Here is a 13,242-nt window from a genome sequence, read left to right on the forward strand (position 1 = left end):
AGCTGGGAGTGACTTGCATGCTGCAGGTTGTCTGTGAGCAGTCCAGGCTGGAAGATACTGCAGCAAAGCATTGTAAAGGGCATCCCAGGTTGGAGGGCAGGGGTGACACAGCTACTCATTAGTCTGGATTGTACCCTAATATGTTACACACACCGTTCATGATTTTATAGACTTCTATCACAGTGGTTTTCAACCTATGGTCCAAGGACTCCTCCGGGTTGGCAGACTATATCTAAGGGATCCATGAAAGGTTGTCATTACCACAGAACAGTGGTTTTCAACCTGTGGTCCTCAGAGCCCTGAGGGTCTGCAGATTATATCTAAGATTTCCAAAGAGGTCCACGCCTCCCTTCAAAAATTTTTAGGGGTTCACAAATGAAAAAAGGTTGAAAATCTCTGCTCTATCATATCCCCGCTCGTCGTCTCATTTCCCATCTGAACAGTCCCAGTCTTTTTAATCTCTCCTCATATGGAAGCTGTTTCATACCTTTAATCATTTTTATAGCCCTTCTCTGTACCTTTCCCATTTCTAATATATTTTTTAAGATGGGGTGATTACAACTGCATGCACTATTCAAGGTGTGGCCGTACCACGGATTTATATAGTGGCATTATGATATTCAATGTCATGTGATCTATTCTTTTCCTAATGGTTCCTGTCATTGTTAGGTTTTTTGACTGGCACTGCAAATTGAGTGGATGTTTTCAGAGAACTATCCACAATGACTCCAAAATTTCTTCCTGGAGTGGTAACAGCTAATTTAGACCCCCATCATTTTATACGTATAGTTGGGATTATGTTTCCCAATGGGCATTACTTTGCATTTATCAACTTTGAATTTCATCTGCCATTTTCTTGCCCAGTCACCCAGTTTTGTGAGATCCTTTTGTAGATCTTTGCAGTCTGCTTTGGACTTAACTATTTTGAGTAATTTTGTATCATCTGCAAACTTTCCCTCCTCACTGTTCACTCCTTTTTCCAGATTATTTATGAATATATTGAACAGCACTGGTCCCAGTACAGATCCCTTGGGGACACTGCTATTTACCTCTCTCCATTCTAAAAAGTGACCATTTATTCCTACCATTTCTTTCCTGTCCTTTAACCAGTTACTGATCCAGGAGAGGAGCTTCCCTCTTATCCCATGGCTGTTTAATTTGCTTAAGAGTGTTTGGTGAGGGACCTTGTAAAAGACTTTCTGAAAGTCCAAGTACACTAATATTGACTGGATCACCCTTGTCCACATATGTGGACTCCCTCAAATAATTCTAATAGAGGGGTGAGGCATGATTTCCCTTTACAAAAGAACCATACATGCATATATAAGATCTCATAATATTCAAAGCCAATCACATAAATTTTTTATGGTGTGATTTTGGAACAATTGGTATTGGCAATACTGGGAAAGAGGCCTGAGAGCAGGGAATCCCCCCCTAATATTGAACTGAGCCTCTGTGGGCCAGGTTTATTAAAGGGATGATTTCAATGGGAGGTATACATTCAGGTGCTTTTGAAAACCCCACTAGGCACCTTACATCGTTAGGTGCCTAAATACCTTTACAATTCTGGCCCTGAGACTAAGATCATACACACTTAGGAGTAATACAGCAACTGCACTGGCCAGGGAAAAGGATGCAAGCAGGAAACAACCAGGCATAATGCCTAATCCTGCACCTTTTTAGTCAGTGGGAGCTTTGCCATCAACTTCAAAAGGCACAGAATCAAGCCCTCGGTTCTCGGCAAAGGCTTAGCTGGTTTTCTTCAGGGGTAGTAGCTTTTGTGCGCTTAATTTTATGCTTATGAGCAGCAGTGCAAAGACTGACAGTTGCCAGCTTTGGCTGAATTGTCTCCTTCTGCTGCTTGCTGAGCAACTGTCCTTAGAGAACAGAGCCCACGGCTTTTTCATATCTGAACCTTATTCAGGCAACACACTCGGAATCAGCTGCAGGATCTAGCACCTATAGGATATAGCAGAATCATAGGGGGTAGAGAGACAGGTGAAGAGAATGATTAGAAACCTGGAGAGACTTCCATATGAGGAGAGTGAAAACACTGGGATTGTTTAGTTGAGGGAACATGTTAGGGATACCTTCTTTATATCAGTCAATATTTTGTGTAAGTCAGGCACTGCCATTCGCCATCTCATAATAGAAGCGTTCAATGAAATTGAAAAACATATGTCAATAATAAAGGAAATACTTTTTACACAATGTATAACTAGCCTGTGGAACTCACTGACACAATATATTGTTCAGGGCAAGAACACAGGAAGATTTAGAAAAGGATTATGTGTGTATATGGCTAGGGGCACCATCTTATTACACTGGGCAGGATAAAAGAAGGGGTAAAAACCCTCCTATTTAAGGGCATAAACCAAGCACGAAGGCCCAGATCATCAAAAAGTATTTAAGCACCTACCTCCTATTGAAATCAATAGTTCAACACCTAGGGCTCTAACTGCCTGGGAAGAAATTTCCCTATGAGCAGGCTGCTGCAGCGTCTCTTGCTTCTTCCTCTGAAGCAGTTGGTACTGGCCACGACCAGAGATGGGGTTCAGGACAAGATGGACCTCCACCCTGTTCCAGGTGGCAATTCCTATGCTCTGTTAAAACAGTTGATCTTGTAGTTAAAACACTGGACTAGGGCTCAGAAGACCTCAGTTCATATCCCAGCTCAGCCAGACTCCCTGTGGGACCTTGGACTTGATCTCTGTACCTCAGAAATACATAGATAAGATAGTGGGGTTTAAGCTACCTTGTTATCAGAGAGCACGTCAGGGCTAAGCTGACAGACTCATCCAAGAATCTTTGCTGGGGCCTAAATTGTGACAGGGTTTGCATTTCTCAATGGGGGCATGAGCTATAAGGGGGGGGGGGGGCGGCGCAGGGGAAAAGAGGTTTTTTTGTTGTTTTTTTTCCTTCTTCTCCTTTCAAGTGCTTTATTCTGCTACAGAACAGTCAAAATGAAGATGTAAGCTTTGTGGTTAGTTTAAATTATACACTCTGTAGACACTATAGACTAATGTAAAGGTTACACATACAGCAATAGATATCCATCGGTTCATCTGGATTGCTGAAAACAAGTCAGGCAAAACTTGAAAGGAAATCCTTGTGCAACATTTTTCTGAGGCAGGTAAACAACAGAAGAGGTTGTCTGACTCTGACGATACCAGGCAGCATTAGGTGTTTCGTAAGCAACTTTTTCTAAAGCTATCTTTCTATGAGATATGCTCTAGCTCAACAAAAAGTTACAGGCTTGATGCAGGAGTTACTGGGTGCCATTCTCTGGCCTGTTATGCTGAACTCCAGCATACCTAATCATAATATAAGAACGGCCATACGAGGTCAGACCAAAGGTCCATCCAGCCCAAGTATCCTGTCTCCCGACAGAGGCCAATGCCAGGTGCCCCAGAGGGAGTGAACCTAACAGGTAATGATCAAGTGATCTCTCTCCTGCAATCCATCTCCACTCTTTGACAAACAAAGGCTAGTGACACCATTCCTTACCCATCCTGGCTAACAGCCATTAATGGACTTAACCTCTATGAATTTATCTAGTTCTCTTTTAAACCCGGTTATAGTCCTACCCTTCACAACCTCGTCAGGCAAGGAGTTCCACAGGTTGAAGGTGCACTGTGTGAAGAACCTCCTTTTGTTTTAAACCTGCTGCCCATTAATTTCATTTGGTGGCCCCTAGTTCTTATATTATGGGAACAAGTAAATAACTTTTCCTTATTCACTTTTTTACCTCTATCATATTCCCTTAGTCTCCTCTTTTCCAAGCTGAAAAGTCCTAGTCTCTTTAATCTCTCCTCATAGGGTACCCGTTCCAAACCCCTAATCATTTTAGTTGCCTTCTGAACCTTTTCTAATGCCAGTATATCTTTTTTGAGATGAGACATCTGTATGCAGTATTCAAGATGTGGGCCAACCATGGATTTAAATAAGGGCAATAAGATATTCTCCATCTTATTCTCTATCCCTTTTTTAATGATTCCTAACATCCTGTTTGCTTTTTTGACTGCCGCTGCACACTGCGTGGAAGTCTTCAGAGAACTATCCACGATGACTCCAAGATCTCTTTCCTGATTAGTTGTAGCTAAATTAGCCCCCATCATACATATTTCTTTGGGTGTTAAAAATCTATTAAAAGTACAGTAGAACTTCAGAATTACGAAGCACTGGGGAACAGAGGTTGTTTGTAACTCTGAACAAAACGTTATGGTTGTTCCTTCAAAACTTTGCAACTTAACATTGATTTAATACAGCTTTTAAACTTTATTATGCAGAAGAAAAATGCCTCTTTTAACCATCTTAATTTAAATGAAACAAGCACCGAAACAGTTTGTCAAATCTTTTTTTACACTTTCCTTCCCCCCATCCCCCGTTGCTTTTTGGAGGCCTCTGCTGCAGCCTGGTTGCATACTTCCAGTTCTAAATGCAGTGTGTATTTGACCAGTCAGTTTGTAACTCTGAGGTTCCACTGTATCTGAATTTAATTCTCCAAACCCTTGGGGCACTGTCTCCATCTGGACCACTGCTCTGTAAGGAGACTGGCTGTCTCAGACTCCTGAACTGCAGCCCCAGCAGTCACGGTTACACAATGAAGTCTTTGGGACTACGTTCACAAGGTAACCTCACACTGGGAAAGAAACACCTCTTCAAAATTACACAAAAACAGGAGAGTGATTGTCCTGTGTGACTAGAAGCACCTTGGTTTCATCAGATATTCATTTCCTTATTTGTATGCCCACAGAAATAGAGGGATGGTGCAGGTATCCAGTCTATTAGTGGTGACTGAAAGATGGTTCAAACACATGTGACAGCTGGCCCCAGGTACCAAAACGTTAAAGTCTGATAATCCAGAAAGAAATTATTTTGAAGTGACTCTTCTTGGCTCTAGAAACCAGAACTTTGTTTTCCTTGCTAGGAAGATGGATCTTTGAACTGGCTTAGCATGAAACTTTTTGTATTTAATTTTCATTATAGCTATTTATAGGATTTGGGAAGATTTGACTAACATTTTGACATCTGAGTACAGCAGCTCACAGGGACCTACTGTCAACCAGGAACGGCAGCCCAAATAGAAAGGCACCAGGTGGCCAATACTGGAGACATTCACATAGAAAAGGACACAGCATGAGCAGCAGTAGCCCACTGTCAGTGGGATCCAGAGGGAGGACAGCTGCTCATCACGATTTCAATCCCCACTCGAACTCCAGAAGGATTCTGTCAACAGGGCTCGTTCCCCCTCTGTGCTATGGAATGAGCCTCCCCCTGCCCCTGCTAAAAAAAGCAACAGCTGGGTGGGGGCGGAGACACAGAACCTACATTCAGATGCCCACAGCATTTGAGATCTGCCCCTTCTCTCCCCTCCCATTTAAGATTTCCCCAGAGAGACAAGTTACTGATTACTGCTATGTCACAACTGCCATGGTATCCCATTAGAACCTGCCTAGGCTTTTCTTTAGAGCTCTTATAAAAAGATGTACAACACACTGATTCGTTCAACTAATAGAACTGCAGCACGCAAATTAACCAGAGTGGAATGGTGCTGATTGATTGAGCTACTTCTGATGTTAGTGTCATGAAGAATGACCTAAAAAGGAGGACTTGTGGCACCTTAGAGACTAACCAATTTATTTGAGCATAAGCTTTCGTGAGCTACAGCTCACTTCATCGGATGCATACTGTGGAAAGTGTAGAAGATCTTTTTATACACACAAAGCATGAAAAAATGGGTATTTACCACTACAAAAGGTTTTCTCTCCCCCCACCCCACTCTCCTGCTGGTAACAGCTAATCTGGAAATGGCCCAACTTGATTATCATACACATTGTAAGGAGAGTGATCACTTTAGATAAGCTATTACCAGCAGGAGAGTGGGGTAGGGGGAGAGAAAACCTTTTGTAGTGGTAAATACCCATTTTTTCATGCTTTGTGTGTATAAAAAGATCTTCTACACTTTCCACAGTATGCATCCGATGAAGAGAGCGGTAGCTCACGAAAGCTTATGATCAAATAAATTGGTTAGTCTCCAAGGTGCCACAAGTACTCCTTTTCTTTTTGCGAATACAGACTAACACGGCTGTTACTCTGAAACCTAAGAATGACCTATCCATGACCATAACAAATAGATACAGCATTTGCTATCAGTGCCTCCATAATATAGTCTACAGCTAAGCAGATTCACATTCATAGCGTGGCAAGCCAGATATGATTTTGTACAGAAGAGAAAAAAGGATTCCATTCCACTACACTCTTTTTATTGACAAAGGAATGGTAGAGATTTTCAGACACTGGAGAAGGAAGGTATGAATCACGGTAACAGGCAGAAGCTTCTACTGGTCTTTCAATTCCTTCAGTCTTCTGATGGCAGATTTGACTGTCACTGCAGAGGTGGTGCTGGAAGAAAAAACCACAGTGTGACTCCTACACTGAAGCAACCAGCAACGCTCATCAATTGCAGTCCCTGTGCACTCGGTTTATCAGCTGAACTGAAGCGGTTATATCTTAGTCCAAATCCACTTTAGTATCTCATGAACCTGAGAACGCAGATCCGAGTCTGAGGTGTACGCACCTATATTTCTTGTATCTCAACATGAACTGTGCTCTGGAGACATCATACAATAACTAAAGAATTGTTATTGTATGATTGTTATTGTATGATTTTAGCATCGGTGGTCCTAGCTCCCCCAAAGCACTAATAATTCTGAATTTGAGGAGTCTGAGTTTAAATTTAAAAAATCCAAACATGTTCAGGTATGAAGTGTACAGTTAAAACAACCAAATAATCTGAACTCTGCCCTGCAGCGATGCCAAAAAGGGAAAAAGTAAGAAACCTAATATTTTGTTCTAAGGCAGTGGTCTCCAAACTTTTTACCTTGCATCCCTCCCTTACTTCTGTCTGCTCTCCTGCCCTTGCCCCAAAGCAAGGACTGTGGCTCTGGGAGAGGGGGACACAGACGGGGTAAGGGCACCGAGGCTGGGGCCACAGCTGGGGATGGGTTGGCAGCTCGGTCAGAGCGGAGCTGGATGGTGCTCCCTCCTCGCCCAGCCAAACATTCCTCCACACCCCATTAGGGGTTGCGCCCCACATTTTGGGGACCTCTGTATTAAGGTCATGTCTACACAAAAGTTGAACCACTTTAACTATACTGCTATAGTTAAAGCAGTAAAACATCACAAGTGTGTATGCAGTTGTAACGGTGCAAATGTGCTTTATACCCGAGAACTGTACAGCTATCTTTGTAGGGAAGGAGTATAAACCATATGGGTAAGGCACCTCCACTGCACAGGCTGTGACAATTTATTTTTGATTAATGGTGTGATATTTCTACCAATAGTTAAATACTGGTATAAAACCTGTATGTAGACAAAGCCTTGATCATACAGTGGTTGGGGAACTCAAAACTCAGGCAGTACGCACAGCCCCAGAAGGTTCCTAATTTAAAAATCCTGATTGAAGAAATACCATGAGGAAGGCATCATGCTACATCACTGAGACTGTTTGCCATCATTTATACAACTCTCAGTGAATAAAAGGCCCTGTTCATGAACATTTAGATCCTACTTATAACTGGTGTCAAACATACATATACGTACAACATACTGCAACATTCTCAATATTTAAATCATTTGCTCCCATTGCTGCAGATAATGAAGGGAAGGAAGGATGGCAGTGATATGAACACTATGCCAAAGACAGCCAGTCTGAAATTCTTAGGACCTCCATATGAAAGGCTGGTGTTAAGACTGGGGCAGAATTAAGATGGTATGGGGACCTTAAACTATGTATTATCATACTTTCAGATGTTAGGATTTCTTTTAAGTTTAAACTTAATTGAAATTCCAGGGCTTCCAATATTTTTTAACTAACTAGACTCAAATAACTTTGTTTTGTTAAGACCAGAGAAGACCGTGAGGAACTCCAGGGGGACTTAACAAAAGTGGGGAAAGAGCAGCACAACAGACAAGATTCAATAGTCACAAAAGCGAGCTAATTACATGCTGAACAGAATATGAACTTCTCATACTCTGAACTAACTGTAACCATGCAGGGGAAAAGCCTGGGTTCCACTACAGCTAGCTCAAGGAAGAGACCTGCTTAAATAAGCGGCAGTCATCAGAAAAGCAACAAAAATGTTGAACTTTGCTTCAACTACCAGACAACAGAGCCAGTTATTATTTGTTTCCTTACTTATAGGTCCAGGCACCACCAGCTACTGTCTTCATACAGGATCCACAATGCCAGATACCTACAGCTTTCCTCTTCATCTTGGTCTGTAACACAAAGTATTTATATACTTTCAGTTGAAGAAACCAAGAAATCTAGACATCTTTGTTCAGTAAAAACACATGACCTTTGAACATTGCTCCAAAAACACCACAATGGAACTACGATATAAACGTCAAGGTTTTCACAACAGCAACATCTGCAACCAGGGCCAGAAGAAACATGAAGACATCAGACTTTCCACAGGTCTCTTGACAAAGGCCAAAGAACTTCGGTAATGGCATTTACTCAGGCAGATAGAAACTAAAGCCAGTTCAGCTCCTCTGCTTTATTTCTCTGTTTGGGGGAAAAAAGCAGCTGCAGGGGTTTTTTTATATAGTATTTATAACAGTGATAACTATATAGCATCCGATGAAGTGAGCTGTAGCTCACGAAAGCTTATGCTCAAATAAATTGGTTAGTCTCTAAGGTGCCACAAATACTCTTTTCTTTTTGCGAACACAGACTAACATGGCTGTTACTCTGAAACCTATAGCTAGTCATTTACTCTACAAGTTGTTTTAGCTTAAGAAAGCTGTTTTAATATTGTGTTCTGCTCATATGGTTGTAAAACTATTTTAGCTTTAACTGATATACAAGCCTACAATGTAGGAAAAGTGCTCCAGTATCAATCCAACTCTGAATGGACAGATACCTACATCATAAAAAACCACTACTGTAACTGGAACCTTTATTGGAGTCTCAACAAAAAAAACAAGATTGAATGGGTCTGGGATACTAAACTGCTCTCGCTCTTAGAACTGCTTCCTCCAGGTGAATTCTGAAACGTATTGGTGGGACAGCTTGCAGCTCCCATGCGGTATCTATTCAATGCCTTCAAAGCTATCAAACGGGCACATTTCATAAGCACTAAGTTCACACAAAGAATGACCTCAGCTTTCTATTAGCTTTTAAAGTCCAACACTTAAGCTTGGGTACCTATAGCTCAGTACCTAAATCCATAGTCAGCCATTAAAGGTAGAAATCATTAGTAAGCATGGGTGCTCAGCACATCTGAATATGAGGCCACTTTAACTGCAGGCATCTGAATCTGAAAATTCTGGCTAAATTACTAGGTCAAAGAGTGAGTGGCCTTTCAAATTTCTGAGACCTGAATTCAAAACTTTTTTGTCACATACAAGATCTACTCCTGGGGGTAATTCTATGCCATTGCACGTGCATAATTAATGAGCCGTGCATATTTTTAATTTTTTTGCACAGAAAAAAGCTTCTGCTGGAAAGTTGATGCAGTTACGCCTTTTGCTAACTGGAGGGCGCTTTGGCACTGGAACAGAGCAGCAGCTCCCAGCAGCTAGGGATGAGAAAGAGCCAGTCTTCTTCACAGCGCCTGTTGGGCCAGGTCAGGAGACATGATGAGACAAACAGCATGGGGCTGCTGGGAGGGTGAGGGGGAGTCAGTCAGGGGCTCATAAGGGCTAGTGGGGGAGGGCATACTGGGCCAAGGGCCAAATGGGTGAGGAGGCACAGGACCAAAGGGGAGAAGGAGGTGCAGGGCCAGATGGGGATGGGGGAGCTGGACCACATATGGATGGGGGGTGGCTGAGTGGGGACACAGAGACACATGGGGATGGGGGGAGGGAGTGCAGGGCCACCTGTGGATGGGGGGAGGGGTATCTGATTGGGGGTGAAGGGACACATGTGCCTGACTGAATGGGAAAGGCTAGGGGTCAGCCAGGGTCTGCATGGTGGAAGCTCCCTAACAATCCCTCCCCTCTCCCTGCAAAACACCTGTTCCATACTTTTCCCACCCATACCCAACAACCCTCCATGTTCACACCCAAACTCCTTCCCAGCAATTACTTCCCTGTCCCTCAGCTCCTCCATTACCCTGAATCCCCCAAGTCTTTGCACTGCTTCCGAGGGGTGCGGGAAATTTGGTTCTGTATTGTAGTTTAAATGAATTATTACTCAGAGTTCTGTATTAAAATGCGTAGTAAGGAATCTATTTGTTAGAAAACATTTCCTGAATATTTTTTGTTGTTTGTATTGTTACAGACATACTTGCTGACAGGTATTTTGAAATAAACGACCAAAAGTAACTGGAACTAGTGTGATTATTTTCAAATTCTACAAAATTCTGCATATTTTATTGTCAAAATAACACAATATAATCTGTGCAGAACTTTTAATTTTTTGGAGCAGAATTCCCCAAGCAGTAAAGATCAGTTAGATGGTTTCATGCCTCCTCCCCAAAATATATAATGCACACAACTGGCAGTCTCACTCAAGAGATCCAGACTGGAAAAACTTGACAATTATTGGGCAAAACAAATTAATACCATGTTTTAATAACCAGTGATACATGAAAAGCGTATAATTTTACCTTATGACCCTTTATTTGATGCCTAACATTTTCTGCCCATTAGCATCACCATTTAGTGTAGTGAAAACCACTTGAGACCACATTAACTGAATTACCAGCAAAATATGTAACTTGAAATGTGGTAAATCTTTTATTTTGAGGTAATATGAAAAAGAAGGAGAGGGAGGGATTTTGCAAGGTATAACCTCACACCTCTGAAAGTTGTGGATTATTCAAACCATGCTTAGGCAGACAGTAATTAACCTGTTATATATTACGAAGTAGAGAAATTCGAAGCAGCAGTCCCATTTGTAAATATCATTCACTGTAAGACTTTGAGAACTTGCTGGGGGTGAATCAGAGAGGGCTCTTACCTTGCCACAGAAGGAGCAGGTATACTTGGCATGCTGGCTAATTTCAATTTTCTTTACCATTTTCCTGAGGGAAGCACCATAACGGGTACCATATTTACCCACAATCCCAACTTTCTTGGTGCGCTTAGCCTGTCAGGATATAAATCACCATATACATTCGCTTAATTAAAACCAGAGACCGTTTAGCAGTTTACTTAACAGCAGCCAAAGAATTAAAGCAAAGTTATTTGCATACCGCTTGAATCTATTTTCATTAATTATGTAACAGTATTTTTTAAACTATAGTTTCCACCAAAATCCTGTATAAAATAAAGTTGCACTGCACTGCAGCTAATTAAAATTTGTCCAATATTTTGGAAATTCAAGCCTATACAAATTATTCCATAGCCACAGCTCCATGAGTACTGCTCTGGTTTATAGTGTTTTCAGGATCACAAATGTGCAATGACTGCATACAGGCACATCAGTGTACTTGAATGCAGTCATAGACAGGACTGCGGCCTAAATGAGGATTTCATCATTGCATATCTACAGGGCCTTTCACCAGATATTCTCAGGATCACACTGACAAACAAATTAAGTCTTGCAAAACTAAGTACTTTTATCCCCAAGTCAGAAACAGGGAGAAAACGAGACAAAGATTAAATGACTTGCTCAAATTCACATAGCAAGTGAGGGTTGACTAGCCTTACCACTACCCATCATCTCAAGTTTAAACTTCAAGCCCTTACCCACATCTGAGGTCTCCTCTCTCTCTACACCCATTCCTCATCAACGCAATCATGCTAGCTTTGATTCCCACGTTATTTCCTTCTGCAACAGTCTTATGCCATTTTTACTGCCCCTGGGCTCAGCATGACATCCCAAACCTTAGTACATCAGGCCCCAAGCTCTCTCATTCAAATCTCTCCTGGAGACCGACCCTCTTTTCCTCTACGAGGCCCACAGAACATGGGTGGAAATCAGAATATGGAGAGAGGAATGTTATTCTCTCCCCTAGCTCTCCCAAGGCTACCCGTTTCTGCCCCTCTTCCAGACCCTAAACCCCACAGAGAGGGAACAGCCTCGAGAGCAGTGCCTTGTACCTTGGGAAGCTCACGGCCAGAGCGCAATACAAATGAGCCAACAGCAAAGCGGGAAGCAGCACCCCGTTTCCCGGCTCTCAGCGTCGCGTCCCGTCCCCCCCCCCAATCACCGGCCAGCCAGGCTTGGAGAAACACACCGCTGCAGGCTTAACCACCCGCCACCCCGATTCCAGCAGAGGGGAACCGCCCAGCAATGGGGTGGGGGGTACAGGGAACACCCCCCGCCCCGCATGGGCCTGCAGTTAAAGGAAAGCACCCGCCCCCCCCTCCAAGACTTGCTCTCCCCCCCCCGCCCGGGTCTCACCCCTGCCCCTCCCCCTTCAAGGCCCGGCTGCCCCCCCACGCCACCCCGACTAGAGGCCCGCTCCCTGCAAGGCCCCCGGCTCTGTCCCACCGCCCGCTCCCACCCAGGGTAATCAGGCTCGAGCTGCCCCCCGCCAATAGCCAGCGGCCCGGGGAGCGCAGGCCCCGCGGCACCAGCTCCGGCCTCCGCCGGCGCGGGCCAGGCGGCCAGCAGGGCGGATGGCGGCGGATTGAGCGGGGAGAGGGAAGCCGGCGGGCCGCTCAGCGACACTCACCATCTTCCCGCGGGGCCTGGACGCAGAGAAAGAACTAGTTCCTGCGCATGCGCGATAGCATGGCCCTCGCCGGAAGGAAGGAGAGCTCAAACCACAGAGAGGACGGGACTCGGAGCGGGACTGTCTGCACTCGGGAGGTGGGACTCTATCGTCGCCTTTGCTGCACCCTGCGAGTCTCTGCAGCAGAGAGAGCGCTTAGCCCGGATGCCTGGGGGAGGATGAGGGACGGTGGGGCCAGAAATGAGGGGCTCAGGGTGCGGGAGGGGGCTCAGGGCTTGTGCAGGGGGTTGGGGTGTGGGAGGGGGTGCGGGCTCTGGGGGGGCAGAAATGAGGGGCTCAGGGTGCGGGAGGGGGCTCAGGGCTTGTGCAGGGGGTTGGGGTGTGGGAGGGGGTGCGGGCTCTGGGGGGGCAGAAATGAGGGGTTCAGGGTGTGAGAGGAGGCTCAAAGCTTGTGCAGGGGGTTGGGGTGTGGCAGGGGGTGCGGGCTCTGGGGGGGCAGAAATGAGGGGTTCAGGGTGCGGGAGGGGGCTCAGGGCTTGTGCAGGGGGTTGGGGTGTGGGAGGGGGTGCGGGCTCTGGGGGGGCAGAAATGAGGGGTTCAGGGTGTG

At 44.5% G+C, this 13,242-nt stretch overlaps 1 protein-coding gene across 1 annotated transcript; it reads right to left on the reverse strand.

The window, feature by feature from the left end:
- Positions 1 to 6,249: 6,249 nt before the first annotated feature.
- On the reverse strand, positions 6,250 to 12,738 carry RPL37A (ribosomal protein L37a). Its single transcript, XM_048868628.2, has 4 exons — positions 12,636 to 12,738; positions 10,973 to 11,101; positions 8,201 to 8,283; positions 6,250 to 6,405 (listed from the first exon to the last, which is right to left on the reverse strand). Exons 1-4 carry the CDS (start codon positions 12,636 to 12,638, stop codon positions 6,342 to 6,344), a joined length of 279 nt encoding a protein of 92 aa, XP_048724585.1. The 5' UTR covers positions 12,639 to 12,738; the 3' UTR covers positions 6,250 to 6,341.
- Between the last annotated feature and the right edge of the window lie 504 nt (positions 12,739 to 13,242).

The sequence above is a fragment of the Caretta caretta genome, chromosome 11 (genome assembly GCF_965140235.1).
Source record: "Caretta caretta isolate rCarCar2 chromosome 11, rCarCar1.hap1, whole genome shotgun sequence".
Taxonomy (NCBI): domain Eukaryota; kingdom Metazoa; phylum Chordata; order Testudines; family Cheloniidae; genus Caretta; species Caretta caretta.

Coding starts and splice junctions, on each gene's coding strand:
- RPL37A (XM_048868628.2), bottom strand. Junction 8,284..10,972: donor CCTGCTCCTTCTGTGGCAAG/GTAAGAGCCCTC, acceptor TTTGTGTTACAG/ACCAAGATGAAGAGGAAAGC. Junction 6,406..8,200: donor GGTGGTGCCTGGACCTATAA/GTAAGGAAACAA, acceptor TTTTTCTTCCAG/CACCACCTCTGCAGTGACAG.